Below are 24,251 nucleotides of genomic sequence, written 5' to 3' on the forward strand. Positions count from 1 at the left end.
TTCCAACTTATAATTATGCACACTTTGAATGAGAGCCTACCACTGAATTCAGCCTGGAGCTTTAGGAAGCACCCCTCTGTCTTTCAATAGACTTCGCAGGGGCTTGGAGTCCATTATTATTACAAATTTATGTCCCTAAAGGTATTGGTTGACCTTCCAGGGTGTGCACTCTCCAACATATGGGTCTTTGAGTTCTCTTACTCAATTTAGGTCTAGTGGGACTGCTTTGTTGACTTAAGTTTACAGACCAGCAGCAACTGCAATGGTTTGCTGGCCCAGATCCTGAAGAAAATTTTAACAATTTGGCCAAGGCTCGGCTTTGATTTTGGGATTTTGCTTTGAGTGGACTTAGGACTCCTCTGCTCAGGATGTGCCCCGAGTGAGGCTATGCAATTGCCTTTACTCAAGTGGTGTTCCCTGAGCTCAGTTGGACTGATGAGAGTTCGAGAAAACAACGTATGGAGCTGGATGAACACAGCAGGTCAAGCAACATCTTAGGAGCACAAAAGCTGACTTTTTGGGCCTAGACCTTTCATCAGAAAAGGGGGATAGGTAGAGGGGTCTGAAATAAATAGGGAGAGTGTGGGAGGCAGATCAAAGGTGGATAGAGGAGAAGATAGTTGGAGAGGAGACAGACAAGTTAAAGGGGCGGAGATGGAGCCTGTAGAGGTAAGTATAGGTGGGGGGGATATGTCAGTCCGAGGAGGACGTACAGGTCAACAGGGCAGGATGACTTTAGGAGGCAGAGAATGGAGGTATGGCTAGAGGTTGGAGGAGGGGAATAGGTGAGAGGAAAAACAGGTTAGGGAAGCGGTGACGAGCTGGGCTGGTTTTGGGATGCAGTAGTGGGAGGAGAGATTTTGAAGATGTGGAATCCACATTGATACCATTGGGCTGCAGTGTTCCCAAGCAGAATATGAGTTGCTGTTCCTGTAACCTTCAGGTGGCATCATTGTGGCACTGCAGGAAGCCCAGGATGGACATGGCGTCTAGGGAATGTGAGGGGGAGTTGAAAAGGTTCACGACTGGGGGGTGCAGTTGTTTGTTGTGAACTGAGCGTGGGTATACTGCTTTCATCAGAATAACCTGCAATTCATATGCTCCACTTGCTACATTTTCCAATGATAAAGCCACTTGTCGAGCCTGTTTGAAGTCCTGTTGGGCTTCAGCTAGTAGGCACTTTTGCACAGTTAGAACATTAATGTCACATAACAAACAGCCTAATGGCATCTCATTAAGGGTTAAACCAAAGTCACATGTGTCTGCCAGTCAGTTCAACCTTGACAAAAATCCCAATACAAGTTCCCCTAGTTCTCAAATTGCTGAGTAGAACCGATAGCGTTTCATAACTAGAGGAGGCTTAGATTCATAACACTTCTAAACTAAATCTATCAACTATTGAAAGATTTTAGTACCTGATGCCTCGGGGAAAATTAGGCTCCTAATAACCAAAAAAAGCTGTAACTCCACAAGCTGTCAAGAGAGTTACTCAATGCTTTCCATTTGCCCCAATGTCATTTGCCTGGAAAAAAAGGCACATTCTTTCCACATACTGGGCCCATGCCTTTGACAGCAGGATGGAGCAAGTCAAACTTTCTAAATAATGGCATGATGCCAGCAATGCTTACCCCCAACTCCAAGACAACTATTGCAAGTGAATTTCAAGGAGAATGGATAGTACTGATTACTGAGCTCAGCAAAATCTAGAAAAGTCTTGTGGTGACACTGCAAGGAAGAATACATCAAAGCATTTCAGCTCTGGTTAGAGATGCACTGTAACAAAAGAAATCTGAAGTTCCAAGGCAGAGGGACAGGCTGCACTGTAAGGCAGTGGTCTGTATGACCGGTCTCATGTCCAATTTCAGTTAGTAATTGAACATACATTGGAGTTTGCATGAGTCAAACTAAAATCAAACTTTAAATAGAGCAGTAATTCTGGCTGAAAGGGGTGGCATGGTGGCTTAGTGGTTCACCAGGGACCTGGGTTCGATTCTACCCTCAGGCAACTGTGTGTGTGGAGTTTGCATATTCTCCCAGTGTGGGTTTCCTCCAGGTGCTCCAGTTTCCTCCCACAGTCCAAAGATGTGCAGGCTAGGTAGATTGGCAATATAAAATTGCCCTTAGTGTTCAGGGATGTGTAGATTATGTGGGCTATAGGGAATGGGTCTGGGTAGGATGCAGTGAGGATTGGTGTGAACTTGTTGGGCCAAAGAGCCTGATTCCACATTGTAGGGATTCTATGAAAAATTTCTTTAAAAAAAAACAAGCTGCAGCTTGGATCAGGCAACACTGCAATAATGGCTAGTAAAATAAGGAATTAATGGCGTCAAGAGAAAAACAGATGAAATCAGCTGAGAAAGTCACAAACCCAGTCATTTCAAACAGATAAGCATTAGGCAATTTAAAGAAGTGAGCAATTCTGGCCTAATATTGAAATTTTTGAGGTGAGCCCATTATAGCTGCAAAAGGCAGGAGATCATCTATTTCAGCATTGAAAGCATAAGAACCCTACATTTAAAGTCACAAAAAGCAGGAAAAGCCTTCAGGATACCAGTAAAGTGCAGGATAACTCATTACAGCAAAATAAAAATGTTTAAGTAAGTTTAAAATATCCAATCACACTAGGAAGCCATAATACCAGAAGTAGTATATTCAGGAAGATTTAATTTCACAAATGGGGCAAATAGAACACAACATTGGACATCCTGGAGAAAACAATTATTGAGATATAGAATGGCTTCTAAACTGGATGCTAAGTCAGAAGCTGAACAAGTAAGTACACTTCTGGATATAATTAGGAGTATAGCAGAGAATGTTATTGCTCACCAAAGGAATAAAAGAAGAAACATACACATTTGAGGACATACTGAAAGCCTTTGACAATCATTTCAAGCTCAGAATTAATAAAATGGTTGAAAGGGCAAACTGTGTGCAAAATGAGGATGCAGTGCACACAACTTCAAGAAGACACCATTCAGATGTCAATGTATAAAGATTTCTGATACTGCAAAGAAAAATGTACTTGCTCAGGTAGAGATGACATCCTTCTTCATAGAAATACAGGAGATGAAAGATCCTCCAGTTCAGAAGACCACACTTAGACCACAGAAAGACAGCCCGAGACAACGGCCTTTAACTCAACAAACTATCAATCTTTTAAGTCCAAAGCAAACATATTCAGGGAGGATAGCTAAGCATCCAGTTCATCTGAATTTTTCAAATCAAAGATTTGGTGTGGTAGATGGGGCAATGGTAAATGAAACTATATAGGCAAATATATATCAACAATAATAACCAGAAAAAAAGTTTAGGGAATTGCAAAATATAGGTCTGAAAGGGCTATCACTTGATTAAATATAAGTACCATCTACTGTAATGGTGTCAGGTGGAATTTGCAGTAGAACAAAATAGGAATCTCTCTCATGGGAGAAGGACCTAAGACTAGGTCCTCCCAACAATACCGTATTAACATCAAGTTTATTCATATAATCCATAAATAGTTATAGATAAACAATAAACGCATAATCTTTATGATTGCAAAGGACTCTTCTTGTTAAACCAGAAGGTAGTTACTCTAGCATACACTGGGACCTCAAAAACCCCCAAAGAACCCACACACTTAAAAGATACAGATAGCAGCACACATCATAAAATTTGACACCTACTCTGATTTCTGCAGAACTCCTCCAAAGCAATCCTGGGAATGGAAATGATGTTACAGGACACTACTGAGTGCTGTATCACAGCTCCACTGTTTGCATGTAGTGCATGTGTGCATGGGCTGTGCAGCTAAGTCATCAGCTATGGCATAATTAGAGGGCCCTCGTCGTTGAACAGCCACTCTTTGTTTTGCCTTAGTGGCTCGAATATACCTAGGAGAGGGAGCAGCCTCAGAATGATGGCACCATAACTGTCACCAAGGTACTACGTATTGAGTTGCATGATTTGTTGCATATGGGCACACATTGGCTGTACATTATGAGAATCCCTTTTTATATTCATTCACAGGATGAGGACGTCACTGACTCAGCAGCTTAAAGGGACCATCTCGAATTGCGCAGAGGGCCATTAAGAATCAACCACATTGCTGTGAATCTGGAGTCACATTTAGGTCAAACCAGACTAGGACTGTTGTTTCCTTCTGATTTCAGAGCCATCCATAGATTTTTAATTCAAGTTTATTTTATTGAAATCAAATGCAAACATCTGCCATGACGAGATTTGAATCCGGGTCCCCAGAACATTATCCTGGGTCTCTGGAATAATAATCTGGTTAGTTTTAATTATCCTTTATATTGAGAAGAGGGCACAATTACCATGCTGCATTTGCAAGGCAATGACTCCCTGCACCATTGGGAAGCCTACAGTCCTAGTAAAGTTATATGTTCTTAAATGTTTCATAATTTACCCAAAGCCATGAATCATAAAACCAGGGTTGCAGATAATGTTTTAAACTAATTAGTTGGGAGGAAAGGGTCCTATTAAAGGGAAGACTTAAAAATCGAAAGAGGTTCAGGGTTGTGAACAACCATCACAATATGAAAGGAAGTGGCAAAAAGTACAAGCAGAAGAGTTTTATTGATCATGCGATGAAATCTAAACTCCTCTTGCACAGCACAAGCGGGCAAATCACATCAGTGTATACACCTCTAACATAACCAACCCTGATTAAGCTAAGGATAATTTTATGGTGGTCTCTCTCCTTGATTGGTTAACTTAGCCAAGTTAGTCATTCTTTACAACTTCAACATAGGAGGTAGTGCAGATCACCAGCCATGAGAGGGAGTTCACTGGAAAAAAAGGATCAGGAATAAGGCAACAGCAATGATGCTCTCCTGAAGAAGATGTGTGTGTACGAATAGGTAATCGCCAGCAGTTTTCGACTTCTCCAATCACAACAAAGCACCTTGGATACATCCCCACTGTAGAAATTGGCATCTAATTAATTATGTTATTACTTAGCAAAGGGGCAGGCAGAATGTACATTTAACAAAAGCAATTTGTGGCACTGACAGTGACCATTGTATTATCATTTCAAAATAAGTGGTTCTATTCCCAAAAGCTCACAGGGTATGAATGTCCAGAAGCATCCCAATGTCTCGGCTAAGATAAAGATTTGTGAGCTATTTCTCTCTGAGAAACATAAGAGCCATCTGTGTTCAGTGAAAATGAACACTCACTGCATAGAGAATGACTGAATGACCTTCTGTAATATATTACATTCTAATGCTCTAGATGTCCTACATGTACATTTCCTGTGCATCAATATTGTTTTAGTATAAAATCCTGGAATTACTTGAGGGTGCTCAGGCTTCACCGAGGACTTTTAATATCAACTTTGAATTCTAATAAAGAGTCACCAGACTCAAAATGTTAATTCTGCTTTCTTCCCACGGATGCTTCTAGATCTGCTGCATTTCACCAGCAATTTAGGCTTTTATTTCTGATCTCCGGTATTTACAGTTCTTTATTCTATCTTATTTGTCTAATCAGTGCTGTAAATCCTGAATGGAAGATCTGGGCCAGTATTTATGCTTGTGAGAACAATGATCCACACACGGATAGTGCAATCTGTAACGTGGTGCTATGATGTAGCCTCCAAGAGCAATGTTACAGACTGACGGTGAAGAGCACTGTGACAAATGTTATAATCTCACCATACATTGCTTACCCTGTTTCGTATTCGACTCAGTCCAGCAACAACTGAAACAATATGCAGGAAAGAATTCATTTCTCAGGTATTTTTAAGACTTGAAGACTTTAAAGACTTAAATTGTGACACACATACTTCTGCTATAACTCGTGTCTCGTTAACATGAATTAGCTGTAACGAGATTGATGAATAATGGATGCTGAGGGGATAACGCAAACTTCCTGCAGTACAAGTATAGCGATTTCCCTATATCACAATTTTCCATGGCGATTTTCTATTACGCAAGGTCACACAAGAACACAACTATCATGTTATAGGAGAACTACCAGTAACTGGAAGACTCATAAAATTGTAAGAAAATTGTTTCAACTGCATGCGTATAAGTAATTTAAAATAGTCTAGGGAGGCTGGTCTAATGCCCATGACAGTAATCCTACAGCTGATTTATAGAGGAAGGAGTATGAACTGACAGATTGTAGGGCTATTCATCATCAGCCAATGACTTTCTCCTTTGGTACAAAGACAAAGGTACAAAAGTATGTTCAACATTGTATGGGGCTCGTCTTGGTGTCTGTGTCCTTGGAATAGGTTTTCAGGTCAATAAACCAGCTAACCAATTTTTGGATATTCCAATTGTATTGGTACAATGCTTTTGAACGTTATGCTTAAAGACGTATACCAAGAATAGTGCTGGTCCGAGAATGGAAGTGTGAAACGGTTGGAAATGCAGAGCAGGTGACCCTGCATCAGAGAGACAATGATGTATTCATGTTTATTTTGAAGGAGGAAGTGAATGGAATTCTTATTAATCTGTCCCAGTCAAACTGAAGAAACCTATTTAAAAGGCCCGAACCATACAAAGAATTATATTTCAAATCTATTAACCACTGCAAAAAAGAAGTTGGTGCCATTAACTTCCTTTGGGCATTCTGCTTGCTTGTAAGAGTTAATCCATGGAAGTACTAGTGAAGTGATACAAAGGATGTGAAATCTGAAGACCAGTTTCACATATACCACCTGCATCTCGGTACCTTTAATCTCACAGACTCTTACCACAGTCATGAAGAATGATCATTTGGGAGTAGTACATTGGCATAGCTAGTCAGTTGAAGAGTCATTAGTCTCTTGGAGGACAGGGAGAACTCAGTGTTTGGCAGAGAAAAAACTGTCAAGGAAAAGAAGACAATCATGACTCACATGTATTGAAGCCGAGGGTTATTATGGAATCCTTGTCGTGAAATAAATGTCAATCCACAATTAACCAATGTTCTAGAAATGAAGAAAATTTCAATAAATGAATTTTTCATGAATAGCTTTCAAGTATCTAGGAAATACAAGGATTTAATCTGTTAGAAATACTCACAGATTTCTCAGTCCAGTGTAAGGTTCTATGTCTCGTTCATTGATACCTGACAGGTTGGGTTGATTTGCAATGTAGCTGTCGATCAAGAAAAAAAAATGAAGGTTAGCAATTAGCCCAATTATTTTAATGGAGAGTTTTATCAGTTGAATTGTAATTTGATCCTTTTTTTGCTTAGTCATTGGTTTAATTTTAGTCCAAACAATTTAAAGCAAAAACATTCATAAGAGACAGTTTTGAAACTGAAAGGAAGTGAAATATGAATACGAACTGTTTTTTAGGAATTACGTAACAGTAACCAAATGTGCTGTGTAAATTTATCATAATACATCAGAAAGCTAGTAGCAGAAACTATGTTAATAGTTCCAGCTGGGAACCTTTAATTGGCTGAGCTTGTGATTGTGCCAAACAGTACAATCAAAATAAATTATGATTTTCTGATTTCCACCTCTGTTTTCAACTTTACTGGCAGAAGTTATAACTTGGGAATAAGGGCTAATGATATCATGTTAGGAAATGAAAATATAGTAAGTTTTCCTTTAAAGTTATGTCTCAGCACTCAGATTGGTACTATTTCCACAGCTGTTTTCCAAACAAAAAACCTTGTACAAAGAAACCCAACTGAAAATCTCAAATTTCAATGAGTGTTCAAAAATTCTGATGTCGAAGTACAGCAAGACATTTTCCCAAATAACAGTGATACTCAGCAATATCGAATAACACTCTTGCAACATCCAGTAACAAAATTCAACTGCTGTTCCAGCTTTTTGGCAATCACAGATAAGTCAAATTTCTCTGTAAGGTAATATAAAACAAAGAACTGCGGATTCTGGAGAGCTGAAACAAAAACAGAAATTGCTGGAGGAACTCTACAATGTATTTTTTCTCTCAATCCTAAAAGAAACATATTAGCAACTGTATTAGTAGCAAAACAAAGTCCAAGCGATAGCCATATCCCTCTGCTATTATTTAAGAAAAAATGATTAGTCGTCCACGGTCATGTGTTTTTACCTCAGCATTACACAACAACTAATTCATATATTTACAAAAACACTGCAGAAATTCAGATAAATTGCAGCTTGAACTGAATTGAAATGAAACATGTCGGAATTCAAGGGATGCAGAGCAGTGTTCCCTTTAATTTTCCTTTTCTGTGCAATGCGTTTTTTTATGATGCATGGTCACTTTTGCACAGTCAACTGTCCAGTTTTCAGGGACTGCTGCTTATATATGAACTGTTTGTCACCAACATGGAGCAATCCAGATTGCCACATAGCTTTGTATCTACGCAGCTTAGAGGAAAGATTGGTGGGGGCTCTATCCAATTTAAAATAAAATATAAAATCCATAAGTCAATTATCAAAACTGTAAAGATTGTCACTGGAAGGTTTTATAGGCATCTCAAATATATTGCACTTCATTCATAATCTGCTAATAAGGAAATTTGCTGTCCTGTACAGTCTGGCCAATATGTTTATTTTATTCATTCACAGGATGAGTATGTTGCTGGATAGGCCAGCATTTATTGCCCATACCTAAATGCTCAAAGGACAGTTAAGAGTCACCCACATTGTTATTGATCTGGAACTTCATGTAGGTCAGGCTAGATAAAGATCCTTCCCTAAAAGACTTTTGTGATCCAGATGGGTTTTTCCAACAACTGTCATCAGTTTCTTGGTCATCGTTAGACTCTTGCTTCCAGCTTTATTTAATTAAATTCAAATTGAACCATCTGTCATGACAAGACTCAATCCTAGTTCCCCAGATCAATACTAGGGTCTCTGGATTAATAGTCTAGTGATAATATCACTAGGCCACTGCCTTCCCTGACTGCAGACCAACAGTAATGTGGTTACATCTTAAGGAGAGGTTTAGTGACTAAGTTTGTTGTATCAAGCTATTAAGAGGAACAATAAGAATTAAATCTGTGGACTAGCTGGCATCAATCTGAAGGCACAATAAATAAAGGCATACACAGCCCAGTCATAGCAATGCATTCCTTCACACTAGTATTTGAGGATATGTTTAAAATTAGGTCAGTTTTCCAACAAATTAGTCAAACAATTGTCTGACATAGTTATCACAGAATCATGCCATCATACCAACCAGCAGGACAAACATGCCAGAAGTGGCAGTCCTATGAAATACACTTGGGATGGCGTTGTCTTGGGGGTGTCCTCAATATTGAATCGCAATCCCACAAGGCGTCTAGGCATCGCATCAAACATTGGCAAAGAAACCTCCTTCAGGTAACTATTTACTTCAACTCCTCTCCTTGCATTGAAGAAATGGTATCTATCCAATTTGGACAATAATTGGCTGAAGTATGGGGCAGTAAGGCCTGAGAATAGTCTAGGGGTTGGTGATTCAATGCCCATCACCAAGACTGGCTCAAAAACACAACTACTGATTGAATGACTAAGTCCTGAATGAGATACCTGCCCGACTGGAATCGTGACAGATTCTAGAAGAATCTACATGAGAGACAAAACTTTTATGATTTTTTTCCTCATTAATTCAGCTGTTGCAAATATATCTGTCAATGCCAGAGTTGCGACTAGTGACTACTGTCCAATTTTTGCAGATAGCAAGTCCTGTCTTCACACTGAGCATATCATCATTGTATTAGGTGGCACTTCCACCATATTAAATGGAATAGATTCAGAACATAAAACTGGGTACCCATAAGACACAGCAAGAAATCAGCAACAATAGAGTTATGGTCCACCACAATCTATAATCTCATGTTCTGACTTCCCTCTCATTCAGCACTGTTATCAAGTCAGTAGATCAACTGTGATTTCATTAGCAGTGCTAGAGGGCAGGCCAAGTGTAGCAACAACTAATTGTAAAGTTGGGGTGAGGAGAAATAACACAGATCTAGAGGAAATTCTAAACAATTTAAGTAAGATGCTATAAGATTAGACTAAGTGACTCCACAACCAATGATTGTATCCTATTAAAGGTATGCAGTTTATTTACCTTCAGTCATGACTAGCGGTGGACAATTCAGCAACTAACAGTAGCAGAGGAGAAAACTCTCCCACCAGAAGGGTTCAGAAACAATTCGGATTGACCGATTGCCGATACCAGGAATGGATGAGAGGCACTGAAGGATACTGATAAAAGTGAGAGTGGATATTGTTAAGGCCTTGACCATAATCTTTTAATCTTCCCCAAGATTCAGTGGAACTGAGAAGGCTGGAGAACTACAAATGTTATGCCTGTGATCAAAAATGGTTATAAGACTAAGCCCAGCAATTATAGACTAGTCAGGTTAACTTCAGTGATGGGGAATCTTCTCGAATTAACTATTGGGATAGAATTAGTAGTCACAATGACAAAGGTAGGTTGTTTCAGAAAAGCAGCATAGATTTCTAAAGGGGAAATCATTTGTAGCTAACTAGCTGGAGTTTTTTTTTCGAAATGGATTAGAAGGGGTCATTGAGGATAATGCTGTTGATGTGATGGCATGATTCAAAGAGCATGATTTAAACAGCATTCGATACAGCCCCATATAACAGACCTGTGAGAAATGTTATAGGTCATAGAATAAAAAGGTCAGTAGCAATGTGGATACAAACTTAAGTGAGTGATAGGAAACCAACAGTACTTGTCAATAGATATTTTTCAGGTTAGAGGAAAATTGGTGACTGAGTTCTCCAGGAGTTTGGTATTGGGGCCATCACTTTTTTTTTGAATGATATAAATATTAATGCTAGGAACAATTTCTAAGTTTGTAGATGACACAAAACTCAGAAGCATTGTAGATAATTCTAATTAATCTGCTCAGCCATGTTATGGCGTACAACTGGACAAGTTGAGACTTGAACCCAGACTTCCTGCCCCAAAGATAGGATACTACCACTGCACCACAAGAGCATCTTTGAGAGTAATGTAAGCTGTCAGGAAGACACTGTTTAACTATAACGAAGGGGCATAGGCAAGTTGATGGAGTGGACAGATAGGTATCAGATTAATTCAATGCAAGGAAGTATGAAGTGATGCATTTTGGTAAGGAGAACATGGACAGATAATATAGAATAAGGGACAAATTTCTTAAGGGTAGAGTGACCTGGGTGTATGTGTGCATCACTGAAGGTGGTAAAACAGGTGGAGAGAACAATTGACAAAGCATTCCTTTACGTGATGTTAAAATGATTAAGAACAAGAAGGCACAGATTTCAAGTAAGTAGCAAACTAGCAAGTGAAAATAAACCTTTTCACACAAGAAGTGTTCTGGGTCTGGGATATACTGCCTTGAAAATATAGTGGAGGAACTTTGAAGTGAGGTATTGAAGATAGCATTAGAGGTTTATTTGAATAGAAAGAATGTGCAAGAGTTTGGGAGAAAAGCCAGAGAATATCACTAAGCCATAATGCTTGCTTGGAGAGCCAGTGCAGGCATGATGAACTAAATGGCCTTTTTCTATGCTGTAATGCTTCTGTGATTCTATGATTCTATAAAAGAGTGTGGAAGCTTCATTAACATTCCCATCGTCAGCGCTAACAGGACACACCATTAATGCAAATGACAAAGTGAAGGATTTAGAGCCATTTTTGGCCATAAGTGTAGAGTGGATGATCCATCTTGGTCAGCTTCTAGGATACCATGATCATGACACTAGTACAAAGAGGGTTGTAGCTGTTGGCGATTAATGAACTCAGCCACAGGATATCTCTGCAGTTCCTCACAGGGTAGTGTACAAGAGTCAACCATCTTCATGTATTTTGTCAAAACCAAACAAGGGGTCAAACAAGATAACAAAGTGTGGAGCTGGATGAACATAGCAGGCCAAGCAGCATCTCAGGAGCACAAAAGCTGACGTTTCGGGCCTAGACCCTTCATCAAACAAAGTTGTGTTATTGCACGAACCTTCTTCTCTATTTTCATCATTACAATGTTATGCCTCACCTCCAGCAAGTTATCAACCAACATGGAAATAATCTGCAGAACAGATGAGAAACTGTTCAACCAATGCCAGGAAATAGTTTTCAATATGAGCTCAGCTGGTTGTTTTTTGCCAGTTACATTACACATTTTATTGCTGAAGAATGTTCACTGTTTCTATTTTCGAACATAGAACATAATACAGTACAGCACAGTACATGCCCTTCGGCCCATGATGTTGTGTCGACCTATTACCCTACTAAGATCAATCTACCCTGCAAACCCTACATTTTACTATCCTCCATGTGCCTATCCAAGAGTTACTCAAAAGTCTCTAAAGTATCTGACTCCACTTTCCACTTCCGGCAGCGCATTCTACACACCCACCACTCTCTGTGTGACATCTCCCCAGACCTTCCTCCAATCACCTTAAAATTATGCCCCCTCATAATAGTCATTTCTGCCATGAGAAAAGGTCTCTGGCTATCTACTCTATCAATGCCTCTCATCATCTTGTACATCTCTATCAAGTTACCTCTCATCCTTCTTCCCTCCAATGAAAAAAGCCCTAACTCCCTCAACCTTTCCTCATAAGACCTGCCCTCCAGTCCGGACAGCATCCTGGTAAATCTCCTCTGCGCCCACTCTAAAGCTTCCACATCATTCCCATAATGAGGTGACCAGAAATGAACACAATATTCCAAGTGTGCTCTAACGAGAGTTTTATAGAGCTGCAGCATAACCTCGCAGCTCTTAAACTCGATTCCCCTGCCTATGAAAGCCAACACACCATACACTTTCTTTACAACCTTATCAAATTGGGTAGCAACTTTGAGGCGTCTATGGATGTGCATCACAAGATATCTCTGTTCCTCCACACAGTTGAGAATCCTGCCATTAACCCTGTATTCTGCATTCAAATTTGACCTTCCAAAATGAATTGGGAAAGAGGCAATGATCTATATAAAGGAAATAGCAGTTTTAAGGGTGCGTTTGAACACCTTGAACAGCCACTCCATTCCCAACCTCTGTCAGTGAGAAATACAGGAAAACAAAGACAACTCAAGAAAAGTCAGGGTGAAATTTGAATCTCCAGTTTATTTCATATCCACTGGTAGTCATTCTGTCACTTCGTAGCCTGGACAAAAATCATGAATCACAGAAAATCCCCTTTACAGACCAACAGAGTAAATTTTCCCTGTCTGAAAGATCATTGATTGATTGTTATAAAATAAACAAACAGGATGTCTGGTGTCACAGGAGGGTAGCCCATTACTATAGAAATTGTTTTTAAACCTATCCTAGACTGACGCACAAAGTAATCTTCCTCTAGAAGCATTGAAGTTTCCATGTGTTATGTATGCAATTGAAACTCCCAAACTAAAAGAGACAATGACAGGTCTTTTCAGGTTCTTCTAATCAGTCACCTTCACTTCAGTGGAATCACCCTAACTAGACTACAGAATCCCTAAGGAAATTGCCAGGAGCAGCAAGCCTTACTTATTGAAGCAAAGTGGATGATGTATCCTGCCGCTGGGTAGGATATGTTATTTGGAGATTGTTAATTAAGGACCATTGTTGGTCAGAATACAGGGTCTATGCCTTACTTAAAAATGTTTACTAATATTCATAATCTGTCAAGGTATGTAACCTTCTAGTGTTAACATTCCTCACTTTGCTAACTGTTCACACTATTCATAAATATCCAGAAAAGGTCAAATGACCTCCTTTTGAGTTGCAACCAATTCATGATTTTATCATAAGGAGGAATGGGCTCCGTCTTGTACTATAAAATTTACTGATTAAGTTAAACTGTGTGATCACTTGACAAGGATCAGCTAAATTGAAAGGACTTGGACAAGTTGAATGGCTGATTTAAGATAGATTAATAAAAAGCAGGTAATGCACATTGAAACAAGAAACATGAACTATGTTCATAAAGTAATATTGCCTTTAAAGTTCACTCTGAAATAACCATGCATAAAGCATTTTGTGTTGACATCTGAAGTTTTTTTTCTCTCTTTAGTGAATGCATTAACTTACTTGAAATAAACAGGAAAATTAGGTGATTCTGCTCAGGATTTAATCATTATTAGTGGGTAGTATAAGTTAAAGTTAAACTTTGTTTTAGACGTCTCTAAAAGGATGTTTTCTTTCCCATTTTTCATTGAACTACAGAATCTGAACTGAGTCATTAATTGTGAAGACGAATTCTAACCAATGACACATATTCAATGCAAACATACTACAATGAATAACACTTTAGCCATGAATATATCCACCTGAAGATCTGCCACAAACTGATTTTCTCTGATTTTACTTAAGATACTCCCACAATCCCTAAGACAACTTTCCAAAGACATGTGACATTATCTGTTCAAACACCCATTGGGTTGACCCCTTTGCAGACCAGTGAGATAGAATTCAATCTTTTTTGCTGTAGAAGAGATCAATAATTGATATTTTAGCATTCATTTAATCATTACCAACCTGGAAATCCCTGTGATATTAGCAGTCGAGTATATAATTCATTTGCACTTGCATGCCATTTCCCCGTCTCCTATATTCACATTGGCATTAGGCCATTTAAAGAAAAGAGTAATACTCTTGCTAAAACAATAAAAAGTAAACAATGCATTTTTAGTGTGATTTTCAAAGCATGTCTATGTCTTGGGATAAAAGCAAGTGGTCTTAGTTTTAAAATCTCAGTTTGAGTATCATAGATTTTGCAGTTGCTGATATGAAACCACTGTTAATGTTTATGGTGCTGCAATGAGATTTATTAAGGAAATTATAAAAACAAAAGAAAGATGGCAAAAAATAAACTAAATAGGATTGGGTATTCTGCCATGTGTTTTATGTCATTAATAAAGCTGAGTATCCACTGTGGTGGAGGGATTTAAATATGTATAAATTCTCCACTGAGTAAGCAAAGAGGTTCCTACAGGGGAAATGAGGGAACAGATGTATCACCAAAAGGTCCAGGAGGATTCTCCGGTAAGACAAAAAAATGATTTACCACCAAATTAAGAAGGAAGGTGGATTCCCCATTTAAAACTGATGGGGGGTGTTGAGTAAAATCTTCCACAAGTGTGACAATGAGAAGGAAGGTGGGCTCTAAAATGACAATGGTTAAGCGTTAGAACGCCACTAAAATGGAAATAGTGGACAGAGTTGGAAAAGTACTGGGAAGGCTAAAATGCCAAAACCAAAATAATAATGTCTGGGAAATTTGTATTCCCCAGCATATCTTACAACCTCTTGGCACATCATTAGAGCAAAATTTCCTCTCTCCATGACATGATAACCTGATCAGGACATTACCTGTCGCTCTGATCACTGTGACCTCAAGCTAGGGATTCATTTGGCTCACAAGATGGATTCATGACAAATTACATAATGCTGCTACCTAACAGAAGTCAGAACACTCACTGCATCACTCTCTTTTATCCTCCACAAGACAAGAATAAGAATAATTCACAAAAGACAATGGTTTGACCTGATTGTCCTAAGGCAATTTGTAAAGTTTAAGTGCATTTTAGTGATGATTCGGACAACTTTTTTTAACTTATTCCTTAATGGGATGAAGGTTTTCCAGCAAAACCAAATGGTACTGCCATTTCTAATTACCTTCAAGATCAAGTGGTGTTGAGCAACCTCCTTTGTCCATGAATTCCATGTGGTGTTGGTACACACATGGCGTTGTTCAGAAGGGAGTGCCATGCACAGGGTAAGGGCTATGTATAAGGAATATGAAAGAGGCCAGAACTGCAGGAACAACGAAATCTGTGTGTAGAAGGTTTGGAGAAGTTTACATAAAGCATAGCCACTAAAGGGTTTAAATATTTTAGAATGGAACAGTTAGTTATCAGTAATCAATGTTAATCTGAAAAGAAAGTTGGAACAGATCAGCAGGCTTTCAAAAGGATTAGGACAGCACAGTTGGATTGAGTTGATGTTTATGGAGATTGAAAGATGAGAGGCTGTCCAGGACAGCACTGGAATAATGATCTAGAAATGAAATAAAAATGGATAAGACATTCCATGTCTAGGTTAGCACATGAAGAATTTAGAGTATTGCTGGATAAGACAAACTTCAATCAAGCCTGAATTAACCTGAACGCCTCAATAAAACAATGGGGGAAAACTGGAGGAACTGACTACAGGGCGTTCTGCTATAGGTCATTCCTTCATTTGTTATTCCATTGTTGACACTTTACTCATACTGTCTGGCAATTTTGATCACCTGCAGAGACTTATTATTTAACACTCCACTCACACCATATGTATGATGTTTTGCTCTCCCTACCCTTGATCTCTCTGCCTATAAATTGTGTGTCTATGTGCTTCCCTGTCACTTCACCTGATGAAAGGACTACACTCTGAAAACTTGTGATTTCAAATTAACCTGTTGGACTATAACCTGGTGTTATGTGATTTCTAACTTTGTCTGCCCCCATCCAACACTGGCACCTCCACATCACAAATAAATAAGGGGAGCCCATGGTATAATGGCTTTGTCACTGAATTAGTAATCCAGTAATCTGGGTAAGGCTGTAGGGACCAGAGTTCAGATTAGACAAAAGCAGAGTGGAAATTGAATTTTTAAAAAATCTGGAATTAGAAGTTTAATGATGACCACGGAACCATGGAAAGTAAAAAAAAATCTGCTTCATTAATGCCCTTCAGGGAAGGAAATTTAGCATTCTTACTTGGTCTGGCCTATATGTTACTCCAAACACAGAGCTATGTACTTGATTACTCTCTATGCTGACATAATCATACTCACAGAATCATACCTCACAGGCAATGTCACAGAAACCATCATTACCATCTTTAGGTACATCCTGCCCCACCAGCAGGATGAACCCACCAGAGGTGGCAACATAGTGGTTTATAGTTGAGAGGGAGTTAGCCTGGAAGTCATTTACACTGGACACCATGAAATCTCATGTCATCAGATCAAACATAAACAGGGAGATCTCCTACTAATTACCATATACCATAATTACCCTCAGCTGATGAATCAGTACTCCACTGTGTTGAACATCACTTAGAGGAAGCACGGAAGGTGACAAGGACACCGAATTTATTCTGAATGATGGCCTCAATATCCGTCACCAAGCATGGTTCAGCAGCAATGCTACTGCTCGAGCTGGTTGAATCCTAAAGGACACAACTGCTAGATTGAGTCTGCGGCATGTGATGACAAAACGAACTAGAGGGAAAACATACTTGATCTCATCCTCACCAATCTGCCCGCCAAAGTTTTGTCCATCTATGATAGTATTGGTAAGAGTGAGCACTGCACAGCACTTGTGGAGCTAAAGTCCCATTTTTGCATTAAGGATAACCTCCATCATGTTGTGTGACACTACCACTGTGCTAGATGGCGTAGGTTTCAAACAGACTCGGGACTGGGTATCCATGACATGCTATGAGCCATCAATAGCAGCAGCCAAATTATATTCCAACACAATCTGTAACTTCATAGACTGACATTTCACCCACTCAGCCATTAACATCAGACTGGGAATCAACCCTGGCTCAATGAAAAGTGCACAAAGGCATGCCAGGAGAAGCAACAGGCATATCTAAAAATGAGGTGTCAAACTTGATGAAGCTACAACACAGACTATTTTTATGCCAAACAGCATAGGCAGCAAATCATGGGCTAGCCCATAACTAACGGATCAGATCTCAGCTCTACAGCCCTGTCACATTCAGTCATGAAACATGGTGGATAATCAAACAGTTCACTGGAGGAGGGGCCTTCACAATATCCTCATTCTCAAGAATGGGGCCTAGCAACTCAGGATAAAAGATAAAGTTGAAGTGTTTACAACAATCTCCAGCCAGAGGTGCTGAATGGATGATTTATCTTGGCCCCCTCCAGAGGTATACAGCATCATAGGTGCTGGTTTTTACCTAATTCAATTCACATAATATCAAGAAACAGTTGGGGCACTGAATACTACAAAGGCTATGGCCGCTGAAGACATTCCAGAGATAGTACTCAAGGTATTTCCTCCAGAACTTAACGTGCCCTAAACGAAGCTGTTCCAGTAGACCAACAATACCGTCACCTACCTGACAACATTGTAATCTTCCCACCCAAATCCAACTCAACCAATTGCTACCCCATCAGCTTACTCTTAACATTAGTAACACGATGGACAGTGTCATCAGCAGTGCTACCAAACATCACTTACTTAGCAATGACCTGCTCACCTACACTCAGTTTGTGTTCTGATCTAGTTCAAACAAGGACAAAAGAGCTGAATTCCAGAGGTGAGGTGAGAGCGACAGCCCCTGACATCAAGGCTGTTTTCAACCAAGTGTGGCACCAAGGACACCTAACATAACTGGAATCAATGGGTCTCAGGGGGCAAATTCTCCATTGGTTACAGTTATACCTGGCACATAGGAAGATGATTGTGGTAGTTGCAGGTCAGTCATCTCATCTCCAGGAAATCTCTGCAGGAGTTCCTCAGGGTAACGTCTTAGGTGGAATTATCATCAGCTGCTTTATCAATGACCTTCCTTCCAAGATAAGGTCAGAAGTAGGGGTGTTCACTGATGATCTCACAATGTTCAGCACCATTCACAGTCCATGTCCAAATGCAACAAGAACTGGACAGTATCCAGATTTGGACTGACAAGTAGCAAGTAACATTCATGCCACACAAATGTCAGGCTATGACCATCACCAATAAGAGACAATTTAGCCACCATCCCTTGACATTCAACGGTGTTACCATCACTGAAACCCCGCTATCAACATCCTAGGGGTTATCATTGATCAGAAACTCAAATGGTCTCACCACATAAACACAGTGGCTATAAGAGCAGGTCAGAGGAGGTGAGGTGAGTAACTCACCTCCTTGACTCCCGAAAGCCTGTCCACCATCTACACGGCACAAGTCAGGAGCATGATGGAATACTCCCCACTTGCCTGGATGACTGCAGCCCCAACAACAGTCAAGAAGCTTGACACCATCCAAGAAAAAGCACCCCATTTGACTGGCACTGTTTCCACAAGCATTAACTCCCTCCACAACTGACACTCAGTAGCAGCAATGTATACTATCTACAAGATGCACTGCAGGTATTCACCAAAGATCTTCAGATAGCACCTTCCAAACCCACGACCATTTCCATCTAGATAGACAAGGGCAGCAGATATATGGGAACACCACCACCTTCAAATTCCCCTCCAAACCACTCATCATCCTGACTTGGAAATACTTCACCATTTCTTCACTGTCACTTGGTCAAAATCTTGGAATTCCCTCCCTAACAGCATTGTGGGTCAACCCACAGCAGGTGGGCTGCAGCAGTTCAAGAAGGCAGCTCACTACCACCGTCTCAAAGGCAACTAGGGACAGGCAATAAATGCTTGCCAGCCAGCTATGCCCACGTCTCACAAAATTATATTTTAAATAGTTAAATTTTGTTGTCATGCTTGTCAATCATTTTATTCATCTGAACCTGTAAGATCTTAATATTTTCAATTCTGCAAAAACACTTGCTTGGCAACCAGAAACATTAAACCTATCAAATGAGCTTAAGGAGAACAATACTTAGCAAAAATGAGCCTTCAGCCCTTTAGCTGTGTATTTTTTTGACAAATGTATAACTTCTACTGGGAATGGATGCGCTAAGGAATTGCTGTGTTAACTTCTGGGTTTTACTGTTTTGTCCTATATGGACTTGATTTCACACTTTCAGGCTACCATCATGGATGTGGCCCAGCTCTCCTATTATTGCATATTACAGTAAAATTTATTGCTTGCATTGGTAGCAAGCAATATCATTCAGTTTTGTTTAAGTTCTGCTGCTATTCTTTCCAATAGTGGGATCTGCCTTGTATGTGGAAGAATAGTATTGCCCTATTTTACGTCTTAGGTTTTAAGTTCCAAGTTAACCATGACAATAAGCAAATGATAACAGGAAAACATGTCTATATTTTACAATAATTGTTAAATTAAGCTGGCATTATAATAGTAACTGATAGAAAACTACTGTGCATATCCGTAAGTAATTTCATTGTATTATAGTTTATTTTCTTTTCACCCTAAGTATGAAAACTATCCATTTCGAATATCAACCCTCAATCTTCCAAACAAACACTTGCTTTGAAGGTGACTGCTGATAAATAGCTCTAGTGCAATGTCTGAGACCTATTGAATTCAAACACAGCCACGATCAAACATAAAGTTGAATAAATCACACAATTTTTTCTTCTATTTAAATTCAATGGTTTGGCTTCTCCATCTGGCAACGTACTGACAGCAACCTGACTAGTTGTTACAACAAATACATCAAGTTGGCCAGCTCCTAACACACCCTGTTGAATAAAGGCAGCCAAAACTGAATAAGTCACAGTCACATTGACATTAAGTCACTATCATCATATACAAGTTCTTCATGACTTTGGGAAGAAGTGAAGAACCTATTCTGTGAGAAGTAAATAATATAGCCTTTACCAAACATTCTTATAATTCATAGTTCATAGATTCTGACCATCCATTATATTCATTAACGTAACAACAAAAAGCAAAGACAAAATGGGACAACAGCTTCAATCATTTACTCGGCTACAAATGTAGTGAACATACAGGAGACATTCACGAATCATTAGACATAAGGTTCACCATAATCTACTTAAGACTTTGTCATTCTTCTCAAAATAGTGAGTGTGATTCATGGAGACAGTCCATTTATCTACTTGTGTATATATTTTTGAATCCATTACATTTCAAAAGATAGACCGGAGGACAGTGTTTTTAAACAATGTTTCAGTCAACCTGTTTGTACATGTTATGAAATACCTTTGGGACAGTTGGGACTTGAACCTGGACACTACCACTGCACTAAAAAAGCCTTACAAGAAAGTTTCAATCCATCACCATATTGGTTACGTGTTCAGCAAGTCTTGCTGTGCCAGTCTCCTGGCACAGCAGCAATTTTATGCTGATCTGAAGCTGGAAAATATAGACCTTTTCTAATCAACCCGTTCAGAGTTATCATTACACACCTTTGAATCAGATGAGACTTTAACTTAGGTCTCCAACCTCAGAGGTAGGGACAGTATGACAAAACCAATAACTGGGAAATACAAGCACCTATCAATCTGCAAACTTCCCTCAGCAACAATAATTAACCTATAATTGACCGATTACTGCAATTGGAGTTTGTGGCTTTCAACACACAGTCAAGACTAAGCACCTTAGCAACATGAATAGAAAGAACTGGCTTATACATTTTTCACTCCACTATGCCTTACATCAGACATTAAACCAATTCGGCTACCATAAGAAATAGAATTACTTGACTAATTGTGATCAATACCACAGAAGGTGAATTAATATTTCATTGCTTGATAAATGATATTTTCAATTGAAAACACAATATATAAATTTGGATGCCATTAGTCACAGCTAAACTGTTCTTTTGGATCGATCTGAAGCTGCATATGGACACAATAAGCACCGCTCAAGAGTCAGATGTCAGGTAGGAATGTGTCCCCATCCAAGACACCATTCCACATTGTTTCTGATTCACAGCATCTCCAGCAACATTCCAGTCTGGCACAACACTATATTTTAATGGTGCTTAGATGATCTACAGACCATCCAGGAAACTTTATGTATATTATAAGAATTTTTTAAATATTAATAGAGAATTTAATCATGTCTGTTCTCCTGTGGCAGTAATAATTGGTTCTTAGGAGTGTACAGCTCTGTATAAATGTCAAAGAAGACATAAGCTCTGCAGTTGCATCTCCTTGAAATGAGTCAGACAAAAGTCAGTCTGTAGTACACCAAATTCTCATTATCTTTGGAGGATAGAGGCATGGACTTGCCACAGATAACAAAAATTGAGGATACTACTCCTATGTAAGTCTGTTATGTACCAGGTATAACTACACGTTCAATAGGAAAGCAAAAAGATGGGGTCTGGGGCCAACTTCGCAAAAATGTGGATTTGTGGGTGGCAAGTCAGTGGATAAAGAGGACTGAGTGTACAATTCTCATCTGTGAGCTGAACATCAAAGTCAAATACCATTAGTTATACTATCACTTGAACTGAAGATAAAAAGGCATGTAAATTTTCCTTTTCATTTTTTAAACATAACCATAAACGTGCTTTTTGAAATTATTAATTTGCATTATGTTCCATGTTCAGAAGGTGAGTGTTAATCTTCAGAGATCCAGCTGCACTTTCATATCATATTCTGTAAAACTGTAATATTTATAGTTTGACAATTCTACTTATCTTTGCGGTTCAATCATTATTTTACTCTAATGACAACAGTAAAAAATATTTGGTGTCTGGTAAAATAAATGTCCTAAGAAGTCTAATGGAAAAATGTTCAATTATTGTCAATTCACCTGTAGAACAATAATTCTTGTCTACACATTGAATTTGAAATTTCTTTTCATCAATTTTCATTTGGAGATTCAAATTTAACTGACTGCATCAGAACCAACACAAGTAAGATGGGTCAAATGGCCCTCTTTTGTGCTGTGAATTCCACAGTTCTGAGGAATGTCAGTGGAACTCTCATAGTCAGTGATAAGCTCATGCATAGACAAAGCACAGGAAACTACAATTTCACACTCATGCAGTAAGCACTGTTCCTCTGAGTCAAACTTTAGGATTATTACCACTGTAGTCTACAGCCAAAGTGCTGCTAATTTCATTCCATAGGCATCCCCAGAGAAGCGTTTCAGGAAATTTCTATCTTTTCCACAATCTATTTGGCTATGTTCCTTTTGTTCTAAGTTTGGTTAAAATGAAAATCTTGACATGAAAGTAGCAGTAGGTGTTTCTTATCATTCAATAGCTCAACATTGGTTGCCTTCATTTATGTTTTTTCTGATGAGTTGCTAAACTCCACTGTAATTGTCCTCCTCATATCAGCAATAATACATTGACCAAAATTAATAAAATTTCTGACTGGAGCAATTAAGCTTTGAGTAGCCCCAACTGAATTACAAAATATCCTGTAATCGGAAACATTGTAATTTGACTGGTTCATCAGGTGCTTTAAAAGGGGAATTCCTTCTCCTTGTCAGAATAGGATACAACAAATGTAATTAACCTCTCCTTCGGTTTATAGTTCAAGCACCGTAAAATAGGAAATACTATCAGACAGAAGTCATGACAACTAGTTATTTAGTCGATTATTCTATTTACATGTGTTAACTGCATAAATAAAATTGCAGCTGATTTCACCATCACCGCACCCCCTCCCACTTTTTCTGGCATGGCTTGTTGTTGCCACTAATTAATATTATATTGTGTACAAAAACATTTTTTATTCTGTGGCATGGTTAAGATACAGATAAGTCTGCCACCACTTTGAGTATAATGGATGAGAAGAATCTTCTACAAAATCTCTTTTTTGTTAATTACTTCGCTGAATCCAGCAAGTGACAATAATGGTCATAAATTTGTTAACAATTATATTTTAATAATTACACCTATCCTCTTTGTCATTGGTATGGCTACATCATTCTTTTTAATCTTGCCTGAGTGTTTACATTCCACAGAACCATTGTCCATATAAATGTTTACGTAATCTCTCCTACTCTACTTGTATCCAGCTGAAGCTACCTCGATTGTTTAAGTTCTTATTTCATTGTAACACCTGAATGTCTGTCTGAACATTTATGTCTTGTCTTTCAATCCTGCTTAGTTCACCATTTTTCAATTGTTCCTTCTTTTCCTCTTCCACCACTTTGCCTTTAGCAAAACAAGACATTTCTCAACATAGTATAATATCGCAGACCAGTTTTCCATAAGTATACGGTATATGTTCAGTGCAACCACTGCATCTGTCTTAATGAAATTCATGGCTGTTTAAATAGCAACATCTTTCAATTTGAGCCATATTTTTCAAGAGTCTGCTTGTGATTTTTTTTAACATACAATACACCTACCAGTTTTAAACACATTTTTATTTCACACTTCCAGATTTTCTTACTATATCATATTCTTCACTTAATCCATAGATCTTACTTTTTCCTAAATGATATCCAGATACTTTTTGCCCTCTTATCATAAATTCTGTTAATTTCTGTATCAGTCAATATATTTGTTTCTATTCTTTCATTAATTGAATTGTTGTTTCTTTCTATGTCCTTTATGATGACATTTTCTCATTCAATGACATTATGCCTCGCATCGTCTACCATCTTTACAAGAGTATACATTCTCTTTCCTGCTTCTTTCCTTGACATTTCATCTGCATCTCACTGATTCTCTTTCAAATACACAAATGCATTCTTGTATTGAAGTTCAGTCACTCGCATTTTTCATTTTCACTGGCCTTTCCC

At 38.7% G+C, this 24,251-nt stretch overlaps 1 protein-coding gene across 1 annotated transcript in view; it reads right to left on the reverse strand.

Moving 5' to 3' along the window:
- Positions 1–24,251, reverse strand: part of ntrk2a (neurotrophic tyrosine kinase, receptor, type 2a) — a 252,771-nt gene that overhangs the window by 223,495 nt on the left and 5,025 nt on the right. The window contains exons 2-3 of the mRNA XM_048527298.2: positions 7,017–7,091; positions 6,851–6,922 (exon numbers count right to left, since the gene is read on the reverse strand). Of these exons, the coding sequence (XP_048383255.1) occupies positions 6,851–6,922; positions 7,017–7,091 (147 nt within the window). The remainder of the gene's footprint in view (positions 1–6,850; positions 6,923–7,016; positions 7,092–24,251) is intronic.

This window comes from Stegostoma tigrinum, chromosome 3 (genome assembly GCF_030684315.1).
Source record: "Stegostoma tigrinum isolate sSteTig4 chromosome 3, sSteTig4.hap1, whole genome shotgun sequence".
NCBI classification, from domain to species: Eukaryota; Metazoa; Chordata; class Chondrichthyes; order Orectolobiformes; family Stegostomatidae; genus Stegostoma; species Stegostoma tigrinum.